A 25492-nucleotide genomic window follows, 5' to 3' on the forward strand; every position below is an offset into this window, starting at 1 on the left:
TTTTGTTTTAATCCGTAATAGTTTACTGTAAAAATTATTATTTTGTTTTTATGTTCTCTGTGTTTAAGCATTTAATATTATTGTAATTGTATTTAAATATAAATTTTAAAAGTAATTACTATGACTTGAGTGTTGAGTTATTAATTATTGTTGTTTGTTTTCTTTTAAGTACATTATTGTGAAGTCAAATGGTATAGTATATTATTATATTGATAAATTGGAAGCAGCCAGAAAGTTGACTGTCATTTATTATTTGTTCAAGAGTGAAACCAAACGGATTGTCAATTATTATAATCATAGAAGTATGTAATATTTGCAATGTTTTTGTCACCAGGGACTCTTCTCGCTCTCTCACTGTCTCTCTCCTTCTCTGGGATTCTTGCAGAATACTTGGGGCATATTCGGCATTCTCTCGCTATAAAGTCATTTCTTATCGTCGTCTAATTTAGACGATTTCCATGATGATATTTCGATATTGATGATGATGTGATGTTTTGTCTGACTGTGTTGTGCGTTGTTCGTTTCGTTTATTCAATTCTCATTTCCTTATTAATCTCTTTCTTTCAATTTCTCATTCGCTCATTCATTGTCTCTTTCTTTCACTCTCATTCTACACGCAGGCAGGCCTTTGTAGTAGTTGTAGTAAGTAGTTGATTCGTATGTTCTTTAACAATTTTCTAGTTTCACAGCAACAGCAGCAATGTGTAGCCCAGCAATTAGATCAGTTCGATCACGACTGCTTTGGATGCTGTACGGGCGGTGGAGGCGCTGGCTTGAAGCACTGCAACAAGAAGGCCGTGTAGACAACGAAGGCCACCGCCAAGGCTATCAGAGCATACATGAATATATTCAATTCCGGCTGACGGAAGCGATTCTTGCGCAGCCACTCGAGCACCTCATCCTCCGACAGTAAGTCACCTAATCAAATAATACCAATTAATCTATCACTTGCAACCAAAAATATACTAAAACTTACCCCTATATATGCTGGGGAAGCGACGACGGAAATAGACCATGGCTGGCAGTTTGGTAACGCCCCATTTTTTGGCATAACGCGAATCGGCCATTTTCACAAAGGTAATGTCCAAATTATCCGTTTCGCTGTCAATGTTCTCCAGTTTCTCCAATGCTGCAGCACTATCCACCTGATTGTGCTCATCTAAAAGAGGATTATTATTAATACTGAACAGTTACTTGAAATTCCTGAACTTACAAAAGAACACAGACAAAAATTCGTTTTCTTCGAGCAGTTTGTCAAGCATTTTGCGATTGACTTCCTCGATTTCGTTTTTAATTTCGAATACATCTTGCGATGTCAGCCAGGTGATGACTTTGTCATGCTGATGCATGTCACCATCATAAAGCACGGGCACTTGCTTGCTATAAAATAGAAAATCTATTATTATATTTAAATTCAAGTATTATATTAAGCTTGCTACCAACCGGAAATAGACTAAAGATGGTATGTTAACAATTTCATATTTCTTTGCTGCCTCAACGCTGGCAATCTTCACAAAATCAATGCCAAACATATCAGCTTCGCCATCAATTTCCTCCAGCTCCTCCAATATTTCCTCACACTCGGCGCAATCATCATCATCTATAATATCAACTCTTTAGTACTTTATAATCTCTTTTAGCATATCATATATATAGACTTACAGAAGAACACCACCAGCAATGTGGATTCGGCCATCAGGCGATCCAACATGCGCTCATTCACCTCCTCGATCTCATCAGCCAACTCACGATTATCATCATCAATCAGCCATTCCAGCACCGACTGTTCGTTTTGCAGATCTCCCTCAAAGAGCAAAGGATTGCCATTGCTATAAAAAGAAATGTTATTATAGCAAACGATTATAACAAATTACAAAACTCTTACCGGAAGTATACTAAAGCTGGGAAGGTCTTGATGGAATAGCGTTTGGCCAGCTGCGGATCTTGAATTTTAACCATATGTATGCCAAAAACATCACACTCATCATCAATCAGTTCCAGACCCTCCAATATCTGATCACAGATATTACAATTGATCTTGTCTGTTCATGAGAAAGGAATTACACTCATATTAAATACAATTTAATGCGAATTATATTCTAATGACTATAGAATGTGAAGCGCAGGCTGTCTAGTAATTCAGTTAGAAGAGTTATAATTGGCAATCGCAGATATAGTTGATATAGTAGAAAACGCCAAAACACGAGGTATTCGCGCCCAAACTAAATTTTTACATTTTTATTTTACAATTGTCACAACAAATTCGCAACTTTTTCATAGGGAAATCTCGTTAAAAATATTTATCTGTGTATGGGGAATTTAGTTTGGTCGATAATACAATTAAAAGCCATTTGTTTAGTATTTAGAATTGTTGTTGTTTTTTATATAGAAGAGGACAACAGACAAAATTACAAACTGGTTAGAGAGCGGCTCGTAAAACATGCACAATTATTTCGATTTTGGCTTTCGATCTTAATTTATTGGTAAATTTATTTTAATTGTTTGAGATTGAGTTGCGATTTTGTACACACGGGAATACCTTGTTTTTGGATACGTTTTCTTTTACGTGAAATGTAGCTTTGTACGAATTGGCTGGATGAGTGCTTGGTGGTGGTCAAGTTGCTGTCTTTAAGACTAGAGGGGGAACAGAAACTTCGACAGAAAGCGGGTTGCTTGCCCTTTCGCTCAATCGGTACTGAGACGTTACGGTTTTTTTTTATTGGTATTTTTTTTGGAGGGATATTGGATAGATTTTTTTTTGTGTTGTTGGTGCATAGAGATTTTGTGTTGTGCGGTGGTGCAGTGGTGCATTTGGTGGTAGAGTGCCAGGGGGATATAATTGATATAGTGTGTGATAATATTATGAGAAAAATGCGAATGTTTTTCTTGTCAATCAAATGGCAAAAACTTACAGAAGTATACAGCCAGATATTGTGTTTCTTCGACCATTGTCTCCAGCATTTGACGGGTGATCAATTCAATGCGATCCTCAGTTTTCTGTGTAATCAGCCATTGCAATACTTCCTCCTCCTCACTAAGCTCACCTGTTCGTTAAATTACATTTTAAATTGATTTGCATTCACAATATTGCGAGGCATCAGCTGCAGCTCCAATTTGCCAATCGATTAAAATGTTATCGATAATCGCTTACCTTCAAACACGTTTGGTATGCCACCCTCAAAGTAGACCAGGGCTGGATACTCGTGCACGCCATAGCCATCGGCAACAGAGAAATCGCGAGTTTTCACAAAAGTAATGCCATGCTTATCGCAATCATCATCGATATTCTCAAGCTCTTCCAACACTTTGGTGCACTGCTCACAGCCATCGGCATCTAGAGGAGATTGGTGATTTGGGGCAACGGCAATAGGCAAATATTATAACAAAGACTGCACACTAGACAAGGGGAGGTGGCGGGGCAAATAGAACAGACTACGAGCAAGCACTACATATAAAATAAACTAAGCACAAAGTGGGAACAGAGTGGAAACTTGTGTATTTTTTGTTGAGCAAATGTGAAAGTATTTGTAGTAGAAGAACATAGAAGGTGGACAGCTAAAGATACAGATATATACATATATATATAGTATATACGGAAAGATAAATACAGAGATAGAGAGAGTGTGTGATAGACAAGTGGGGAACTCTCAGGTGCGCTACAGCAAAGTATACTGGGTAAGACATTCTCATACAAATTGGACGTGAATTTGTGCATGTGTGTGTGTGCGTGTGTAGGTGTGTACAATACATATGTGCATGTGTGTGTGTGAGTGCTTGGGTGGGACTCATTCCAGTTTTGGTGGCTATACAAAATGGTTATTTAGATTGTCACGTAATTGCGCTACCATCATCATGTTTGGCCGCAGCAGCAGCGGCATCCGTTGCTGAACCACCACCACCATCTCCACCAGCAGCACCGCCAGCCTCGCCAGCACCACCTGCTCCGCCCTCTGGATCGCTGCCAAAAGCGGCGGCAGCACTGGCGGTGCCGCCATCCTGTTGATGCTGTTCGCGTTCCTTTTTCAGACGCGCCTTTCGCGCCGCTTTCGAATTGCAAATATCACACTTCGTTTTGTTCCCTATTTTGTTTTCGTTGTTGTTGTTGTTGTTTTTTGGTTTTACAATTTTTTGAGTGTTTTTTTTTTGTTGTTTGAAATATTTTGGTATTTTTTTTTAAATAGAAATATATAAAAATTGGTTGTAAAAAGTCTTGGTGGTTAGATACAATTTGAGCGCTGTTATAATTGCTTAGAAATTAAGTTAAGAAAATACCTAAAAGAAATGAAATACTGCAAACTGTTTGCGCAAAAGAGTGAGCATAAATTAAATTAAGCACAGTTGTTCAATTTCATAGAGAATAGATTAGAAATGATGAGACAATTGGTTGGAAATGAAAAGAGACACAACAGTTGAATGCGCTGAAAAGTATGCTATAAAAATTGAATACGCTTGCAGAGCACATTATAGTAGAAGGCTTTCCCTTATATTCCCCCGCAGTCGGATGAACAATCACGTCAGTCTTGTGTCCCAGTCTGCCTCAATGAACTAAAGATGACTGCAAGAGTATTGCAACTTCGGCGTACCGAAATTTTGGCAATTTCCTTCACATTTTTTTGGTCGTTGTGCTCAATATGAATTTATGTCACCAAACCGATTGCAGTTGGTAAACGTTTGATAGTCTTAACAAATTGAAATTGTGATTGATATATATTTGTTAAATATACCGCACGTTTTTCATATCGTTTTTGTTGGGTTTCATTGAACTTACAGAAATACACTGCAATGGAGCCAGACTCTTCGATCAATTGAACAAGCCTTTCGCCTTCGAGATCTTCGATAACATCTCCACTTGGATCCTTTTGCGTAAGTAACCAAGTAAGGATTTGTTCTTCTTCGTAAAGATCCCCTGCAAAAAAAATGTATATAGAATTAACCTTATTTAATGTACTATATAAAATTATGACTAATTTACCGGCGTATATGACTGGCTCCTTGGATGTCGGCTTGAAGAAGACAATGGCTGGCAGTGCAAAGACGCCGTACTCTTTGGCCATTTGCTTGTCATCGATCTTGACGAAATCAATACCCGCCTTATCCGCATCATCGTCGATGTGCTCCACTTCAGCCAAAACTCGTGGACACTGTTTGCACTCATCGCTGTCTAAAGTTTGATAAAAATAAATTTCACTTTCATTTTCTCTCTTCAATTTTCAGACTTACAGAAAATGACAGCCACATAGTCGGAATTCTTGCGAATCTTCTCAAACATCTTGCGATTAACCTGCTCAATGTGATCGGTCATTTCCATATTGGCCGGACTCGTCAACCAATCGAGTACCTCCTCCTCATCATCGATGTCGCCATCATAGTTAATGTACTTGCCCTTGCGGAAATACGTTAGACCTGGTGGATTTCTATAGCCATATTTCTTGGCCATCAGCTTGTCATGCATCTTGACTATATAAATGCCATATTCGGCAGCCTCATCGTCGATGAGTTCAATGTGTCGCAGGACACGTGGTGAATCCGGATCATCCTCTTTGTCTGCAAAACAATTTGATTCGAATATTATTTAGCATATCAACTGAAAACTAAGCTGAAAAACTGAATTGATTACAATTTTGATGTAATTTTTCTTTTCTCGTTTGATGTTGTTGTTTTTTGTTTGGGCAGTTACAGTTTTTAGTGGGCGCGCGCTTTACTCTTATCATAAATATATATATACCTTAATGTATGACTTTTGCATACTTACAAAAAACAACCGCTAAAAAGTCTTTGGTGCCTATATATTCAATTAACTGATCCCGATTGATCAGCTCAATGCTCTGATCGGCCTTCTGCTCCAGTATCCAGTTGAACACGTCCGTATTACTCTCAATATTACCTAGATATATAGCAAATAGAAAAACTTAAGTATCTGCCAAAAATTGGTGGTTCAATATGTTCATTTATTTCTTCGCGTATCGATTTCCATAGTCGAACATACCTGTTGTCTGCAGTTGGTCAATCAATCATGAGTTCTTTATACGCTGAAATGTTTTCTATAACTTTTTCTTTAAATGTTTTGTTTGTTCCATTGAGGGAAATGAGAAGCATTCTGGAAAATGTTCCAAAATGTAAACACAAATCTAAAGAAACAAAAAAAAGTTTGCCCAAATGTATCGCAAAAATGTGTAAAATAATGCAAAATCATTTCTCTTTCTTTGAGGGGGTTGAGGGAGAAGGTTTACATAAATTATTCAATTCGTGAATAATTACCACATGAAAGAACCAAAACATAATTGTTTTTTGTGTTTATTTTTTTGAGAATTTCGTTTTGTATTTGTGCGAACGCTTAAGTTTATTAAAAAAAGAACCTAATTTGTTTATTGAGTTATTGTGAAATTTACAATTGATTTTTTCAATTCTTTTACAAAAATTTTGTGTATTGCTTAATTGTTCATTTAAGTAAAATATTAAAATATATAAAGTTAAAAACTTTAACAAAATACATTGCTTGAGTTTCTTCTTGTTTTTGTTTTCAGTTTGATCTTTACAGCTGCTGTTCAACAACAATAAGATTTAATAAAAATTCTTAGAAAAAAGATTGTGACTCTCAGTTTATCAGAAAGACTTACAAAATTAGAAAATAGCATTCGATATTTTGCAAATATCAATAACAAATCAACAGTTAGCCGGAAGCGGCAGAAAAATATACAAAGAAAAAAAAAAAACGTGAAATGAAATCAAAAAGAAAACATGGCAAAGCATTTACATGTGCGAGGCCATTGAGAGAGTTGCCAGCCATTCATAATATTAAGTATACGAACTGTAGTTGTATGAGTATTTGCGAGTTTTGTTTAGTTGGATGTATTCATCTTTTTTTATTCATATTTTGCTTTGCTTAATTTCTTTGTATTTAAATTGCCACAACAACAAAGAATCAAATGTATTTGTTTGTATGTAAAGTTAGGCTATGTATGTAAATAGTAGTAAGAAGTTTTTTTTGCAGTTTGCGCTTCACTTTTGTAAAATTGTTTAAAAAATATTTATCGCTTCATGGTTTTTGTATTGTTTTAGACTTATACATATGTAAATTGTATATTGTAACAAAAAGTAGTAAGTAGTATCAAAAAGTTATTGACTTGATTCTCGTTTCTCGTTTCTTTGTTAATTACAAAAATTTCCTTCATTCATTATTAGCTAAATATAGAGACCTGAAGTTCTGAAAATATTATTTTATATACTCCTCTGCACACTTTAAATGAGCTATACCCATTACCATGTGCAATTGCTTAGAGTATTCTATAAATTCTTATTTATTTTTTCATTTTTTTTTTTTAGTTTTTTGTTGGTTTTTGTGGTTTTTGTGTGTTAATAGTAAGTTTGTTGTTGCAGTAATTGCTTTAAATTTGAACAAAGTTTGTTTTGCGCGTTTGATATCCATTGACAAAATGCAACAAATTTTTTAGGTAAGTTATAGTTTGCTTTAGTTACGATAGTTTACATTGTGAAAGAAGAGGCAGCCTCAACAGAAAATAGTCAAAAAGTGCAAAAGTACCAAAAGTTACGAGTTAACGTTTAGTTTTCAAACAAAATGTTGTGTGAATTAGTTATTTATAGTTTTGAGTTGCGATGCCGAGCATAATTTTGAAATAAATTAGCTGGCATTTCGAATTCGATGCATTAACCGCTGCATTACTTGTGGAACAAAGAGTACGGTTTCGTTGATTGTTTGTGTTATTAACATTTACATTCCAGATGATGTTGTGCGTGTCGTATGAGTAATATTTAATATTAAAGTGACGCATTTCGCCTGGCAAAACTCATTTAAATGTTTCAAATTTGCATTAATTACACAGCCAAATGAGTTAGCTTAATAACAATATGTGCTTCTTTCTCTCATTCTTGTTGTTGTTGTTGGTTTGTTGTTATTTTTGTTGTCTTTTGCTCTTAAATTTAATGACAATCAGAAATCAGACCTTATGATCTTATAAATTACATAGAAACCTGTTTTTCGAGGCTTTTACAACAGAATTGTGCTTAGATCTTAGACATGTTGTTGTTGTTGTTGTTAATATTCACATTGTTTGATTTGGTTTTGGCAACATGACAACAGTGCGTATACGTGATACTTTAATTATTGCATATCATTAAGTTTCATACAATCTCATTCAATCTCATTCATTTTTAGTGATTTTGTTTCTTTGCTATCTATTGAATTGAATTGATTTTGATATTGATTTTGTTTTTGTTTTGTGAGATTTAAAATTGTTGCCTTACTCCCACAGAGAGATATCCTGAAAAATGAGGTCATACAAATTTTTTAGTCGATTTTGGAAAAAATTAATGCCTGCAAGACACAAAGAAAAAAAAGAGAGAGAAATAAACAAATCAAATTACATCCAGATATGTCTGTGAGTGTGTGTGCTTCTAATATGTGTGTAAATGTATGTGCACAACAACAAAATACGTATTTAAAAATGAACTACGGACAGTGTATTATTTTTTTTGTAACAAATTCATTGTTTGTGTCTTACAATTTTGACAAGATTCAATTGTGATAAATGTTGTCTATCTATTTATTTTTCGACTAACGCGACGTACCGGTTTTAACATTCAGCTTATTTCCCGACTTCTTGGATGATTTACTCTTAGGTTTTTCCACCTCGACGGATTCGTCATCATCCTGTTGCTGCTGCAGCTTGGGGATGGGCTTCTTTGTCGATTGACCCGAACGCTTGTTGGCATACGACACCTTCACCAATGGCACATCCTCATCATCATCATCATCCTCATCATCGTCGTCATCATCATCATCGTCATTGTTGCGCTTAGACGCCTGCTTCTTGGAGGCGACGGGCTTCGAGACAGGTTTGCTTGCAGAGGTGCTCGATGAGGCGGCAAATTTGAAGTTGCCACCGCCTTGACGATTGCTGGCGTCGCCGTCGTGTCCGATGCGCTGGGCCGTCATTTTAGGAACTTTCGTTGACTTCTCCAATTTGGTTGGACAGCATTGGAATGGTTTGTAATCGTTGGGCACAAAATTGTTGCCGCGCTTAGCTGAATGGCCGTCGTGACCCAATCCAACATAGAAACATTCGTCATCTGTTGTGAGCAAACAAACAAAAACATTTTGTCAGATTGTTTAGTTCTTAATTTTGGATTGGTTTTGTTTTGTTTTTTTTTTCATACATTTTATTTTTATATTTTTTTTTAAGAAATCACTAACAAGAATCAAAAGTAAACAAAAGTGCATAAAAAAGAGTAGGCGAGAAATACAAAATAAAAGTCGTAAAGTTGCTTTTATTTGTCAACACCTTTCAGAAATTACCACAAAGAGCAGTTAGTAGAATTTTCTGTTTTCATTTATATATTGCATTTCTTTTTTTTTCTTTTTTTTTGTAATATTTGATAGATTGATTTCTTGTTCAAATACTATAGTATATAGAAGCGTGCTTTATGAATGAACAACAATTTAATTTAATTTTAAAATCATTTGTTTGTTTTTTTTTTTTTTTTAACATTTATCATACTATTTAACTAATAACTGACAAAATGCTTTTGATGCTGACTGTACAGGTTGATTGAATCTAATTCCGTTTGTTTTCAAATGTTTTTGATCGTTGCACAATTTTCTAGTTTCATTTTTCATTTGTTTTTTTCGTTTCTCATATCCGTTAAAAATAATTAATTTTAATTATTTTCAGGAGTGCAGGTTCGATATTAATTATAATTAACAAATAAAAACGATTACTTAAAGTATTAAATGATAATAATTATATCAATAATCAAAACAATCAAGTTATTAACAAATTTCTCGTTCATATTATTTATGTTGTGGTTGTTTTGGTTGTCGTCTTTTTTTTAGAATTATATTAAAAAAACTTTTCATAAGATTATTAAAAATTATAGTCAATAATTTTTGTTTTTTGATTTTTTTTTATATTTTTTCAAACATTGTGTCAGCTATGATTTTTGCATTATTTTACCAAATTTGTTCACTTTTTTTTTGTTTATTATTTTGAGTAGAAGTAGAGAGAAGTTATGGGATGGGGAACATCAAACAACATTGTAGGTAAAGATCGAAGCATTGGATAGGTCTTGTATAACATACACCAGGGCAAACATTGACGTGGTTTACATATATATATTTTTAGTGCGTGAGTGTGTGTGAGAGAAAGTTTGATTGCTTGAGTGTTTGATTTTCGAAGTGTACAACTCCAATTTCAATTTGATGATTTGGCTTAGCACAAAAGCTGCACATTGACATTTCATATTTCTTTCATTTGTGTTTTGTTTTTTTGTTACCTTTGCGAAATGCATATTTATTTGTATTCCTTTTACCCAAGTCTGTAGATAGACAATGAAATAATATTGTAGTGTGTGCGTTAATCGGAATGGTAAAGTTTCGTGTGCATGTTTTAACGATATTTCTTGGAGAGAGGTCGAGGGTCAGGAGTTCACAACAGTAAAAAGAAGTTCAGTTAGTGCGGCAATGGCAACTCACATTCACGTATTACCTATTTCATCTATGACATGACCCGCGCATAGATCAGAAAGCCGATGTATCGTTCTGCCTTTAGCTCTGTGCTTATATATTTGCTTGCTGATATCTTCTTCTTCGTCGTCATTGTCATCGTCATCGTCGTTATCGTTATCGTCATCGTCATCATTATCATCTTCATCATCGTCGTCATTATTGTTGTCATCGTCATCGTCATTGTTGTCATCGTTATTGTCGTCATCGTCGTCATTGTTATCGTCATCGTCCTCATCTTCTTCATCGTCGTCATCAATATTTTTATTGCCATTTTCGTCGTCATCGTCTTCGTCGTCATTATCTTCATCGTCATCGTCCTCATCGTCATTATTTTCATCATCTTCATCGTCATTATTTTCATCATCGTCATCATCATCATCATTTTCTTCATCGTCCTCGTCTTCATCATCATTGTTTTCATCGTCGTCTTCGTCGTCCTCGTCATCATTATTGTTTTTGCTATTGTTATCGTCATCGTCTTCATCATCATTTTCTTCATCGTCATCCTCATTATCTTCATCGTCATCATTCTCATCATCTTCGTCGTCTTCATTATCGTTATCGTCGCCGTTCTCGTCATCTTCATCATCATCATTGTTATTATCGTCGTCATCTTCATCTTCGTCGTCCTCGTCATTATTGTCATCATCATCCTCATCGTCGTCGTTGTTATCGTCGTCATCGTCATCGTTGTTATCGTCATCGTCATCATCTTCGTCGTTGTTATCGTCATCATCGTCGTCGTCATTGTTATCGTCATCGTCGTCGTCTTTGTTATCGTCATCGTCGTCATCATTGTCCTCATCATCCTCATCCTCATCCTCATCGTCATTGTCTTCATCGTCGTCATCAAAGTCATTATCATTATCACCATCGTCATTATCATCATTGTCATCGTCGTCATCGTCATCGTCGTTGTTATTGTTATCGTCATCGTCATCGTCGTTGTCCTCATCGTCGTCATCGTCATCGTCATTTCGCGAATGTTTTCGTAATCTTTCATTTCGTATCGTTTTTTGCAGACGCTTTAATCTTTGTCTTTTATCCACATCACTTTCTTTAGGATAGCTCAATTTAACAATTTTCTCATCACTGCCATCGTCATCGTTGCCTAGTATATCGTATATCGAAAGTATTCATTACGTTTTGCACTTTTTTTGATAAATGGCTGTGTAAACGGGTAGAATGATATTTGGATATATCCTTGACATTTTTTCTTGGATTTGATATGCGATCTCATTTCTGATTTGATTTGATTTGATTTGAATTGATTGCAATTGAGTTGGCCTCAACTGATTTTGAATTGAATGTTTGGCTTATGAGCGTGAGTTAGAAAGCAGAGAAAACATTTGAAACAAGAACGCTTACTCTTTTGATTGATTAACCACTGCAGCACACGATTTTCATTTTTGAGATTACCTAGAAAGAAGAATTCAATTAAAAATCAATCAAAAACCTATTTTTTTCTAACTTACCATCATACATGATCGGAACGCCTGTCTCGTAGTAGACCAAAGCGGGGAATGCGAAAATGCCAATTTCGTGGGCCAACTTCACATCGTTCGATTTGACAAACTGAATGCCATGCTTATCGGTATCATCGTCGATGTTCTCCAATTCCTCCAGAATGCCACCACACGATTCGCATTCATCATCATCTAAAGTAGTATTAAAAAATCGTGTTATTGAATAAATTGAATTTCAGTTTAAACTCAATTAATTACAGAAGAAAACAGCGAGATGTTCCACGTCGTTGATCAAAACTTGCAATGTCTTGCGATCCACCGATTCGATAACATCAGCCGTTGATTCGTGCAAATCGATAACCCATTCAAGAATTTCCTCCTCCTTCATCAGATCACCTGCAATCGAATATAGAAATTAAGATACTATATCTGGAAAATACTATCGGCTTGACTTACCGGTGTAAATTGTTCTAAACTTATGTCTATAAAATGCAAGCGCCGGCAAACCGGGCAAATCGTATTCCTTATCGATATCATCGTCGGATGTCTTTACAAAGTCGATGTCTTTTTCCTCGCATTCATCGTCGATGTTCTCCAATTCGTTGAGGATCTTCTGTGCCTTCTTGTCACCCTCGGCGTCTAAACGAAAAAAGAAACTATTAACACTGAAATTTAAATTGCAGTATGTACATTTTATGACTTACAGAAGAACACGACCACATGATCGTTTTCGGCCAAAATCTTGTCCAACATTTTGACATTGACCTCCTCGATTTTGCCGGGAATCTCAAGGGTTTCGTCATCGGTGATCCAAGCGAGCACTTCGTCCTCATCATCCAGATCGCCGGTAAAGTGCAATGGATCACGATTGCGGAAGAACACCAGTCGTGGATAGGTTTTCACGTTATATTTCTTAGCGATGCCGGTATCCTCGGTGGTAACAAAAATGATGCCAGCCTCATCCAACTCATCATCGATGCTCTCGAGGGCATTGAGCGTATGATCGCAAGTCTCACCCGGTTCGCAGGGACCAGTAAAGAAGACAACAACATACTCGTGTTCATTGATCAAGTTGACCAGAATCTCATCGGTAACCTCCTCGATGGTGGCCGTCTTTTTCTGCACCAGCAGCCATTCCAGGACCTCGTCCTCATTCATCAAATCACCCTCATACAGAGCGGGGATCTTATTCTCGAAGTAGATCAGAGCGGGCAAATGATCAAGACCATATTCCTTGGCTTCGGCAGCGTTATCGATGCGCACAATGACGATGCCCTCCTTCTCGAGTTCATCGTCAATGTTCTCCAGCTCGTTCAAGATGCGCATGTCCTGCTTGTCATCCTTGTCGTCTAAAGGTGGAATTTACTTGTGAAATGTTTAAGATATTAAAATAGTGTTTTCTCTTACAGAAGATGACAGCCAAATGTTCGGTGTTCTCGACCAGTTTGTCCTTCATTTCATCGGTGACTTCGGGAATTTCGGAATAGCGCTTTTGATGCACCAGCCAACCGAGCAGCTCATCCTCTTTCATCAGATCACCCTCGTAGATATGTGGAATACCACGTTCAAAGAGTACAATCGATGGTATCTCATCGATACCCCATTCTTTGGCTTCCTTATCGTCATCGATCTTGACAAAAGCAATATCATTTTGATCGCACTCATCGTCGATGTTTTCCAATTCTGCGAGGATTTTCTGTGATTTCTTTTGATCTTTATCATCTGCGAAAGATTGCCAACGATTATTATAATGCACTCAAATATGAGATCAAAATCCAATTTGGGAAGACGGCGTTTGATTTTTTTTTCTGAAAATGATGCCATACCTAAAGAAGTGTGTTCTATGTCGAGAAGAAAGAATACCTAACCCAACCTTTTGTTTATGTTTCCTGTTTCCGTTTTTAGTTTTGTTTGATTAGTTGAAGCGCTTATAAGATTAAAAATTTTGGTAAATTTTTGTAAAGCACATCGAGCAGTGTTACAATCACAGCAGACACTCAGACACACCCCAACAAAAAGTAGTACAACATCTAAGAGTATACGACTTCTATACAATATATCTACACAGTTCGTCAGATCCTTGGTTTCGATGAATTGATGAATGGATTGAGGGGGAGGAAGGGAGGTTGGGAGATTGATCCTTTTGACTTACAGAAGAGCACAGCAACGTGCGGCATTTTCTCAATGATCAAATCCAACATTTCATCGGTAATGTCTTCGATTTGATCGGAACTCGTTTGCTCTTCGAGCCATTTCAATAGCTTCTCCTCATCCTCCAGATTGCCTTCGTATATGGTTGGAATGCCTTTTTCAAAGTATATCAGTTTAGGAACTTTATTGATGCCATATTCAACGGCCTCCTCGGGATTGTCGATTTTCACGAAAGTAATGCCCAAAGCGTCGCATTCGTCGTCAATGTTCTCAAGTTCTTCGAGCACCTTTTGCGATTTCTTGTCGTTGTTGTCGTCTGGAAAACAGCTTATGGATCAAAATGCGCCAACTCTTTGCCCACCAAGGGAGGGATCGTGTTTAGTTTTGTATTGTGTTTTATATTTACAGAACAGCACTGCAATGACGCGTCCTTCTTTGATCATTGTATCGAGCATTTCGTCGGTGACATCCTCGATTTCATCACGTTCCAACTGTCCCAACAACCATTTCAGTATCTGTTCCTCATCCATGAGATCGCCATCGTAAACGTTTGGAATTTCTTTTTCAAAGTATACAATTGCCGGAATCTACAAAAGGTTCGAGGACGTTTATCGTTATCGTTATCGCTATCGATTTGCTGCGTACCGAATCGATTCCGTAATCGCCTGCCGCCTTGGCATCATCAATTTTCACAAACTGTATGCCATGCTTATCGCAGTCATCGTCGATTTGTTCTAGCTCTTCCAACACGGTCATCGAATCATCATTGCCATGATCATCTGTAGGATTATGCAAATCGTTTGCAATCGATCGATTTACTTATCGATTTCGGGGGGTTCATATACATACAGAATAACACAACCAAATTATCAATGTTGCTGATCAGCGTTGACAGCGTCTTGGATGTGACATCCTCGATAACATCATCCTCATCGCCGGTTGATTTATTCTGGACCAACCATTCCAAGACATCCTCCTCCCGTTGCAGTTCACCTGCGATTTGCAATACAAATTAAGTTGGTTCTGTTTTTTGGGATGGGTGTGGGAGGGATTTGTGGATAATTCGTTGGTATTCAATATACCTTCATAGATGATCGGAGTCTGGTGGCGATAGTAGACCAATGCCGGCAGATTGCCCAAGTTGTATTCATCGGCCAAGGCCTCGTCGTGTATCTTGACAAAACCGATGCCAAGCTGATCGGCCTCATCATCGATATTCTCCAATTCTTGCAGAGCCTTGGCGCATTTGCGGCATTGCTGTTTATCTGATGAGACGATTACGATATATTACGATAACACTATATAGAGATTACACCAGCAATTCCATCGATAGGTTGACTTGACAACATTTAGGTTTGTTTTATTTATTATTATTCATTTGGATTTGGCGAGGGTTTAACAACAGAAAAAAAAGGGATCTTTACAAACATTATGTAGGCATTATACGCTGTGTGTATTATCGTATCATTCTCGTATGCAGCTGTAAGGTTAAGGTTAATACAAGTACGAAAAAAAAAGAAAAAGAGATTCACGACATTGTGTGTTCGCATGCAAGAGACAAGAATAGAATCGAACAGGAATTATAGTATAGAGTGAGCTCGATGCAATTGGAAATTGTATTAGACCATTTGGTAGCCAGCAAATGGTGTTGCAAATCGCATTACCCAATCAAATCAAATTGTTGTTTATTTATACGCATTTGTTTACACCAAAAAATAACACGCGAGAGAAAGAGAGAGCGAGAGTTTGGTAATCATAATAATAATCTTTTGTATACAACCTGTTGCAAAAATACGCTGTAAAGGAAATAAAATACAATGAACAAACAGAAATGTTCAAAGTGTTTTGCGCACAACAAAACTCTTTGCTTATAAATAAAATGCAGAGAAATCGACAATTCGCTTTCGTATGTTTTTGCCAAATAAAAGCTCCGTTTCTTGACATTTCTATTTTGCCCTCTAGATTCATCAGTTTTCGCCTCTGCCATCGACTTTAGCGAGCTTTCGCTTTGGCATGCGCTGCGTATACGTAATATTTGATATCTTTTAAGTACGGCCATAAATTAAATTCTTAAACAAGTGCATTTGTTGAAGAAAACATATTAGATCAATAAAATGAGATGTTTTAGGCATCGTCAGGCAGCTGTCAAGCTATAGCTTATATATATTCTCAATCAGTTAAGTGCCCTTAGAGACAAGTAGAAGCAGTCGAGTTTTCAATTTCAAAATTCTATGCCTAAGTTCTATACAAATTATTATGTTTTTCTTAAAGATAATTCCAATTAGTTTGGATTTTCTAAGAGCATTTCTAGTATTCTTTTATTGTTTAATATTTATTATATTAATTGCTTGAAATCTTTGTAAATTCTATAATAATGACATTAAGACAATTTGGCTTAGCTAAAGCGAAAGATTTTCTTGTTGAAAATTCATAAATTGAAGGCAATATATTTGCCTGGGTGAGTGGGTGTCGCCAAGGTGGCAAGGCCACACACTCACACACACACTCACACGCATATTTACACACCCACACCCAAACACACACACACACAGATACATTACTGTATGGCGACAGTGACTAAACATGTTTATGTTTATAGTTTTGACAGTTCTTATTCGTTGTAAATTTGCATTTAGTATGCAAAATGCATTAATGAATTTTTGCGGCAGACTTGGGCAAATACTAAAAATAGTGCAAGTCAGACATACTTTCTATGTATGTGCACGTGTGTGTGTGTGAATATATTTATTTTTTTGTAATATTATGTAAAATTGCATTTGGCTGCAACTAAAGAGCTGCCCATAATGACATCCATGCCGGCTCGTGTGCGCCAGCATCTTGATGTATTGCTGTATGCAAAAGCAATTAAAACTGCTGTCTGTCTGCAGTTCTATGCAAAAACCACAAAAAAAGACAGCTGCCACATGTGAGAGTGGACTTCAAGATACCCCGTAATGTGTGATTTACTACTACAAAATATTAATTTGTCACTATAATAAACACTAATTGAAAATTGTTTCAGATTATGCAAATTTTACTAATTCATTTAATAAAAGAATTACAAAATTTTGTAATAATTGAAAATAATAATTAAAACTTTCTTCACATCTAATTATGATTATTAAATATGATTATTGTATAGCAATTATAAACTCAATTATTCGCTCTAACATTAAATTTATCTGTTGTGTTTAAGGATATTTTGCTAGACTGCGAAAATTTGTTCTAAACTTTATATTCTTTAGTATATACTAGTACTGTAGAAGTATACTTGTACTGTAGTATTTACAATACTAGTATATAGTATAAAGTTATTGTAAATACTTATTTAAGGAAGCGAAGACTTTCAATGGGTTAGTTTTTTAATAAAATTAATTTTCACTGTTTGATTCTCTATGCAAAATGTTAATTCTGGAATTTATGGTACAAATATACTTTATATCTATTGCAATTGTTAATTGACTTTGGTTTCCTATACTAAACATTAATACTGAATAATATAATATATATTAATATATATAAAACTTCTCCATTAATTCTCCAAATATTTGTTAAAATTAAATACTCCAATATAAATTGAAGTAAAATGTTTTTTATAATTGAAATATTTTGAAACGTTCTAGTAAATGGTTAAACCGAAACTCTTTACTAAATGTTGCAACTCATGTTTTTACAGGGTATATCGCGTGTTGCGCTGTGAATTTTCGACAGAAATGTCGGGCAGAACAATGGATGCAAAGAAGAAGAAGACGCAGAAGACGAAGAAGGCAGAGAATATGTTGTTCTTGTCTCACCTACATGCTGATCATCTATGCGAAGACCTTTGTGTGCTGTCTGCGCTTGATAAAAATACATGTACTATTCATATACAATACAAATTCGCTTTGCATGTGTGTTTGCGTGCGTGCATGTGTGTGTGTGTGTGTGTCTATATATGCACGCGCGTATACAGTTAGTTGTTTGAAAATTGAGCAAAAATAACAGCAGCGAAAAATCATTTTGTTGGCCAACCAACTGCTTCGAGTGCCTATTTATAAACCAACAAAATTGTAGGTGGCTCAGATGTGTTGAAAAACACAGCAACAACACCAACAGCAACAACAATAAATAAATACAACTTTTGTTGTTGTTGGTGGCAACGCTTTATAAAGCTAATACATATTCTATTGGCCATACAAAGTAAAGTTGATGCTTTCTATATAGCAACAACATCAAAAAAAAAATCCATTTCCTTTGTTCCATAATAAACTGTGGCCAACAAAACATTGCCACATGCAAATTGTATATCGAAATACTTTAGTGCTGATCTTCAGGCGCAAATGAATTATATCATAAATGTAATTTATGCTCGAGATATCGATTTGCCAGCGACTGACTGACTGACTGACTGACTGACTGTCAGTTGGACAAACTGACGGTTTCCTCCGAAATTTGATTTTCTTGGATTTTGATGAGTTTTCTATTTTGTTGTATTTTTTTTCGCTTTATTTTTGTTGTAGACGAGTAGCACTTGGTCGGTTGGTCTGATTGCGACCAACGGCCGGGGCCACAAACACGCTCTGGCGCAGAGCCCAGACATTTATGTTGTTGTAATCTTATTTTTATACGTATACGTAATATCTATTTATTTATTCTTATTTGTTTCTTCTCTGTGTTTTTATGTTGTTTGATATATGCCAATTTTGTTTGCCAGTTAAATGTTCATTAACTAACTATACATACAGTATGTATATATTATGATATATTTAACGTATACATTCTTTATAAGGCCTAATCAGACTAATGATCATATTGTTTTAGATCAGTGCCATATAAATTTGTATTCGACATGCTTCGACTTTTAATATACGTATTTATTTTAAGGCAACGGAAATTGTCAAAATAATATATATGCGTACATATATTTCGAAAAGATCTTCTTGGCTTTTTGGTAAAGTCTTTTCGTCATGAGAGCTGCATGATTTATTAGAAGTAGTTCCGTCGAGGGATTTAGCTAAAAGTTTTTCTTCACTAAGATCTCTTAATCTTATGGAATACTTGAGAATAATACTTGCAACATAGTTAAGCAAGTGCTCTGTATATAAGTGTACTTTAATAGTAAAATTTTAGATAAACTTGTATATCTACTTTTGAAATGTTTTCTTAGAACTATAAAGTTTTTTAGTTTCAAATGATTATAGAAGAATTCTAAACACAATATATAAAACTAATTATATTTCTTCTATGAATTGATTCTAATTAAAAGCATACTAATCTACATATACTAAGGTATAAAGCGTAATCAAATTTCCTTACATTTTCTTTAATCTTAAAATTTGATTTGTATATGGTAAAGAGTTATGTTGTGTCAGCCAAGTTTAGTTCAAGACATTCATATTAGGATGGGCACAAACACAGACATCAGTATATAGGAATATATACAGGCGGAGAAGGGAAAATGTTATACATATTTACATATAGATACATTGGCATTACGTTACGGCGTGGTTTCTTGTGAGGCTTTTGTGCATATGTAGTTTACTGTTGTTGGATCAAAAACTGAACGAGGATTTAAAAAAGAGTTTTGTAACATTTGGTTTTAATTAGCAATTTCTTGGGAGAATGGAAAATCATTGGAGAGTGGGGTGAGGACGAGGGCAAGTCAAAAGAACAACCTGATTAACATATGCACAAACTTACCCATTACCCTGGGTGGGCATGTTTCATGATCGGGACCTGTTTGTCGTTTGAATAGATACAACGCATACAAATACAATATTTCGCTTATGTCAAAAAGGCACAAAAACCATCATTATATAGTATAAAGTCTAGTATATAGTATAGTACAGTATAAAGTTAAGTATATAGTATATAAATATATATTAAAATGGCGCCGTTAGTTACACGATAGAGATACAACTAAGTTAATTTTTTAATTTGTAGTATATCGACATATTTATGTACAAATACTAGGTAAATATTTAGTTTGTACCTAAGTTTTGTATGAATTTTAGTCACAAGAGAGCTTTACTGCTTTTTGCTTTGTGTTTCAAATTGTTTTTTGATTTGTACGCTAAAAACTGCAACTGCTTTGAAGTAAACATAATCAGAATGTTTCACCAATAATGAATAAATAGTAATTTCAATTGAATCAAAGTTTGATAGATAAAAGTAAAGAGAAAGATAAAAGATTTCGTGTAAGAATCGAACTCAATGGGTACTCACAGAATAGCACGGCTACAAAATCGGTATCCTCGATAATCTTGTGCAGGATTTTGGCATTTACCTCCTCGATGCGATCGGGCAGATCCATGGCCTCCAGCGAGGTGAGAAAATCGAGCACGCCCTCCTCATCCATAAGATCGCCATCGTAGATGATTGGCTCCTTTTCCCTGAAACAGGTTGAAGTAGAATATATATGGTTGTAATTTCTATATGTTTGTATTACTTATTACTTAACTTCAACTGTCTGAACAACTACATTTTTTATGAATGCCAAAAAATATATTTTTTTAATAATATTTATTATTATTTGTAACTTTGCGAAGCCAAAGAAATAGCAGACTTCAAGTTGTCAAAAAAAATATGAAAGCTAGTGCCAATAAATGTTAGGAACAATACTGTGTAATTTCAATGTCTTTTTTTCGATATTTACTATGTGCCAAATATGAAAATAAGAAATATAATATTTTATTTACTGCTCTTAATTAAATTTAGACATTACAAAAAGTGTTAAAAAGTGATTTGTGCATCCAAAAAAAAAATTATATATCAAATGAATTTTTTCAATTTTATTATGTTTATGTATGTTCGGATAATGAAAATTAAAGTTAATTAGTCAATAAAATCCGTCCGTATGAGCACCTATATCTCAAACACTTTAAGAGATAGATATATCATACATATAATTTTTTTTTGAAATATCGACAAAAATCGAATAACAAGCAAAGATAGTATTGGAAGCTGAAAAATTTATTTCAGTAATTCTTTTATATTGGGAAAATTGCCTACTTACTACGGGTCTTAGTAACTTTGGCTGACAATCTGGTATATTTTGTACTGTATGGTATATTTTTAATATACATAGTACTATATCGATATACCAAATATATAGCCGGTGGTACAATTTCAGTATTTTTGCGGTATACTAATTTGATATATTTTAAAATGAAATGAATTCAAATAAATAAAATGAAAATAAAATAAATTAAATGTTATGTTACAATTTGATTATATTCGGGTAATAAAAAGAAAGTGTTTTAAGCAAAAATGTAATAATACCCAAATAAAATAAAAGACTCGATTATAGTTTTCTTACCTGAAGTAGGTGAGCGCGGGGAAGTTCTTGATGCCATATTGTTTAGCTAGTCGTTTGTCGTTAATTTTCACAAAGTCCACACCAAATGAATCGGTGTCATCGTCAATTTTTTCGAGTTCCGCTAAAACCTTATCACAGGTCACGCAGCTTCGCGCATCTGTAAAATAACAAAACAAGAACAAAAACCAATTCAACAATTAACAAATGTGTAATAGAAAATCGCAGATAAAACTGCATAAAGATACCAACATCAATTGACGGCTAGCAACTGTCGCGTGTGACGCCAAATGCTGTCGCGATTATTCATCGTCGTTGAGGATGCATCATCGGTAGCGTCCCCTTCCCTTCTTCCCCCTCCCCACCCATTCCCCATATACTACGCTCTTCCTCTTCTAGCTGCCTCCCGCTTTAAGGCACATATAGGGAGAAAGAGCAAGAACCGCTAATGGCATTTTGGGTCCCAGACCCAGGCTAGTGAATGAAATGACAGCAGCAGCAGAGCAATTGCATCGACTACTCTCCTCTGTATTTATGTGGCTTATAAGGTATACATATGTGGATAGGCTGTGTATTGAGTGTGTGTGTGTGTGTGTGTGCACAACTGCGACATTTTGTTAAATTAATTCATAAAAATCCAATGCAGACACGATTAGGGAAATTCACAAAAGCACACAAAAGATGTGTTGCTGCTGTGTTGGCGGCGTACTTCGTCATCTCTTGTCGGTTTTGGGTGGTTGCACGCCCAATCTATTATACAATCTAAATGTTGTAAAAATATGCAATTATTCATGTGCCCCTTTTGCTGAATACCCTGCGAACAGGCAACTAAAGAGGCGAACCGACTAGAGTTGACTAAAAAAATCAAGAGAAACGAATGCAAAGAAAAACTAAGAAAGAAACTAAGAAAAACTAAAGAAAGTAGTTATAAAATATACGATAAAGTTTAAATGTATTTCAATAAAATACCCTGTAAATATGTAGTTTAAACAAAATACGCTGCAAGTGCTAGCATATTATAACTTTAAACACTGAAACTAAGAATCAATCAAAACGAAGGTTGAAGAAAGTTGTTCATAATTCTTACAGAGTATTTGGCAGCCAATCAATACTGCAGTCCACTAAAGAGTATCTACAAATTAATCACACTATATGACCACCACTGACTGTTGCCTCAACTTCCCCCCAAAGCAGCCCCCACTTTCTTCACCCATTTGTATTTGCTAAACAAAACTAAATTTGATCTGCATTTATTTGGATTTCAATCGGTTTCTACCGGATTTTATCTACATATATGTTATTTATCGTCAGGCTATATAATTGAAGTCCATTTGTTTGGAGGAAACACTTCAGCATCGGCTACTCTCAGCGTCCGCAAGTCTGTTTTGGTTGCTTTTATGGCATTTTATGGGCGTTAAGTATATGGAGCAGATGCAATGCCCGTTCATCGTGCGTATACGTAATATTCCGTATACGACGAATTGTCTTTGATTATGCATTGGATTGTGGCTGTTACAGCCAACAGGTAATATCTGTTAATAATATTTTCACAACGCTTTGCAATCGCATTAATAGCGTTTACTTGAAAAAACAAACAGCTGTTGATTTTTATTGCCAATTTCTATGCCAAATTTCAATGAGCTGCCATTTGCGTAGTTCATAGCATTATTTTTCTTTGCTTTGCTTTATTCTGTTTTTTTTTTTGTTGGTCTTTCTGTGTTTTGTATAAGTCATTGAGTTGGAGAAATATATATATATTGTATTTTCAGTGTCAACAAAAACATTTATGGAATATGGTAGGCGTTTGCAAATGCTATTGAAAATGTTTTCCCAAATGCATTTTGATAATTTCTCCTCCAAAAAGATAATTTCTGTATTAACTGCCGACATTGAAGTCAATTTGTACAATTAAAAATACATATATGTGAGACTATGACTATGACTATATATTTAAATATATGTGCGAGAGTACAGAGCAGAGAAAAAGAAAATATGAATGGAAAGACGAAAAAAGAAAAAGAACCTTCATTTTTGGCTATTCGAGCGAAACAATATCCAATGACCGAAGGTGATTAACATGTTTATGGAAGCTATTTTTAATCTGATAAATTATAACCCTGCTGGCTTTTGTTTATGTGAAATGCGCGTATTTTTCTATGTGCTAAAATTATTCAATTAAAATTTTTAATGCTCGTGCATAAAATAGAAATTCCTGCCCACAACGGGAGAAAGTAAACTTCTAGTTCCTGCAATTATGAAATACTTAAATACACAAACAAAAATATTGATGAATTTCGAACTGGAGGGAATTGGGAGACGTTTTTCTAGCTAATTTTTTTTGTGTCGAATTTTATAGTTAGCTCAAAGAGTTTGCGCCAAATGCGTCTAAGCGAATAGCAACAAAAACTATGCTGGCAACACACTCGCGTATTGCAACAAAAAAACAAATAGCAAAAAAAATAAGAAGGCACACAAAATAGGAACAAACAACGTCGGCAATTTCTCACAACCAAAGGCGATTGCTACTCATAAACAGAACGCCAAGAGAACGTGCGAAGGGGGGAAAAAAAGCAACAAAAAGACAAAAAAAAAAACTGAGAAGGAAAAAAAAATAAAAACGAAAAGCAAAAAAAAAAGAGAAAAAAAACTAAACCGAATGAAAATCTCAAGACATTTCGTACAACGAAATTTTTCACATATTTTCACTTGTATGCGAATTTTTAGAATTTTCACTAGAGAAAATTTATATAATATGGCTTCTGTTACTATTTCGAGTCGCATGGCCATCGTGCGTTTTGCTCGAGAGGAGGAGGATTATGCTCGTATCGTGCGCCCGGATCTCGATCGTTACTAGCTACAACAACAACCGATGTGTGTGTGTGTGTGTGGGTGGGTGGGTATGTAAGTGTGTGTGTGTGTGAATGTTTTCTATATACTTACACCAGAAGACAGCAACGTAATCCTTGTCGGCCAACAGTTTCTCCAATTGCTTGGCATTGACCTCCTCGATGACGGCCTCGGGTTCAAGCGGCGCCGCCGCCGCTGGCTGTGATGACGATGATGAGGATCCTTTTTTGTTAGCGCAATTCACATATCCGGGAAAACTGAGTGCCAGCAACGTACACACGAGCAATGTCAGAGTTTTTAATCGCGTGAAAGTCATCTTTCGATTGCCTTTCAAATACGCTCGAATCTAATTACTTTGGCCGTTGCGATCTCTCTCTCTCGCTTCTTCTTTAATTCTTTAAACTCTTAACTCGAACATGCGTGCGTGTGTGTGTGTGTGTGTTGATTGATATTTAGTATTGTAAATTATTATAATTTCTTCTATTTGGATTTGGTTTTTGAAAGTGGTTTGATTTTATTTTCGTCGTTTAGCAGCGTTGTGTCGTCGTTATTAACAAAAAATTATAATAATTTCAAAATTTAGGCACTATTTTTAGTTGACAAAATCGTATTTCTTTCGCGTACACTAAATACATATATTTTGCGCGCATACATACATACATATATACAGGCAAAATGATATATACGTTTATATGTATGTATAGGGGGATATATATATATGAGAAAATTAGATTATATATATATAAATATATACATATATTTATATATATTTCTTTTTGCTATTAATTGAATGTTTTCCGCGGACTGTACTCTTTGTTAGTTTTGTCAATTTTTGTTCCACTTCGTGCAGAGGTCCGCTCGCAACTGAAAGACTTTTGGTGAACATTCCATCCCATCCCAATTAAGAGGCCCCCGTTAAGCTTTAGGGATCTTATATTTCGTGGGCTTTCTATAGCTTTTTTCATCAACACATACAGACACATACACACAGCTTTTATCGGAATGAGCGACAGAGCGAGATACGGCACGCTGCATGATCATTTAAAGAGTATGGTGAAAACTTTTCATCTTTCCTTTTCTTGGGAAAATTGAGCGAGAACTGTTCGTTCGACGTTCGCTTTGCGTTGCACTTCTTTGTTTATGCATCTCGAGATTTGTATATACTATCGCTTATAGCGAAGCAAACGCTCAGTGGTCTTACGAAACTTCCTA

General features: G+C 35.4%; 1 protein-coding gene across 20 annotated transcripts; it reads right to left on the bottom strand.

Annotated features, from left to right (window-relative positions):
• Positions 1-25153, bottom strand: LOC117567109 (putative leucine-rich repeat-containing protein DDB_G0290503). Of its 20 annotated transcripts, XM_052005909.1 has the most exons (29): positions 25091-25153; positions 24374-24760; positions 21437-21593; positions 20344-20510; positions 19819-19854; positions 15222-15404; positions 14989-15132; positions 14785-14918; positions 14546-14726; positions 14141-14455; positions 13396-13710; positions 12693-13337; positions 12445-12627; positions 12247-12384; positions 11998-12180; positions 5753-5884; positions 5221-5544; positions 4973-5161; positions 4769-4906; positions 3846-4079; positions 3152-3334; positions 2913-3044; positions 2540-2695; positions 1886-2042; positions 1663-1829; positions 1444-1600; positions 1214-1380; positions 977-1159; positions 8-918 (listed from the first exon to the last, which is right to left on the bottom strand). In XM_052005909.1, the coding sequence occupies exons 2-29, from the start codon at positions 24594-24596 to the stop codon at positions 731-733; spliced, it is 5511 nt and encodes a 1836-aa protein (XP_051861869.1). In that variant the 5' UTR covers positions 24597-24760; positions 25091-25153; the 3' UTR covers positions 8-730. The 20 variants fall into 20 exon arrangements, with proteins under 20 accessions (XP_051861877.1, XP_051861869.1, XP_051861868.1 ...); XM_052005908.1 differs by having other exon boundaries at positions 24374-25138; XM_052005910.1 differs by lacking the exon at positions 19819-19854 and having other exon boundaries at positions 24374-25138.
• Between the last annotated feature and the right edge of the window lie 339 nt (positions 25154-25492).

This window comes from Drosophila albomicans, chromosome 3, assembly GCF_009650485.2.
Source record: "Drosophila albomicans strain 15112-1751.03 chromosome 3, ASM965048v2, whole genome shotgun sequence".
Classification (NCBI taxonomy): Eukaryota; Metazoa; Arthropoda; class Insecta; order Diptera; family Drosophilidae; genus Drosophila; species Drosophila albomicans.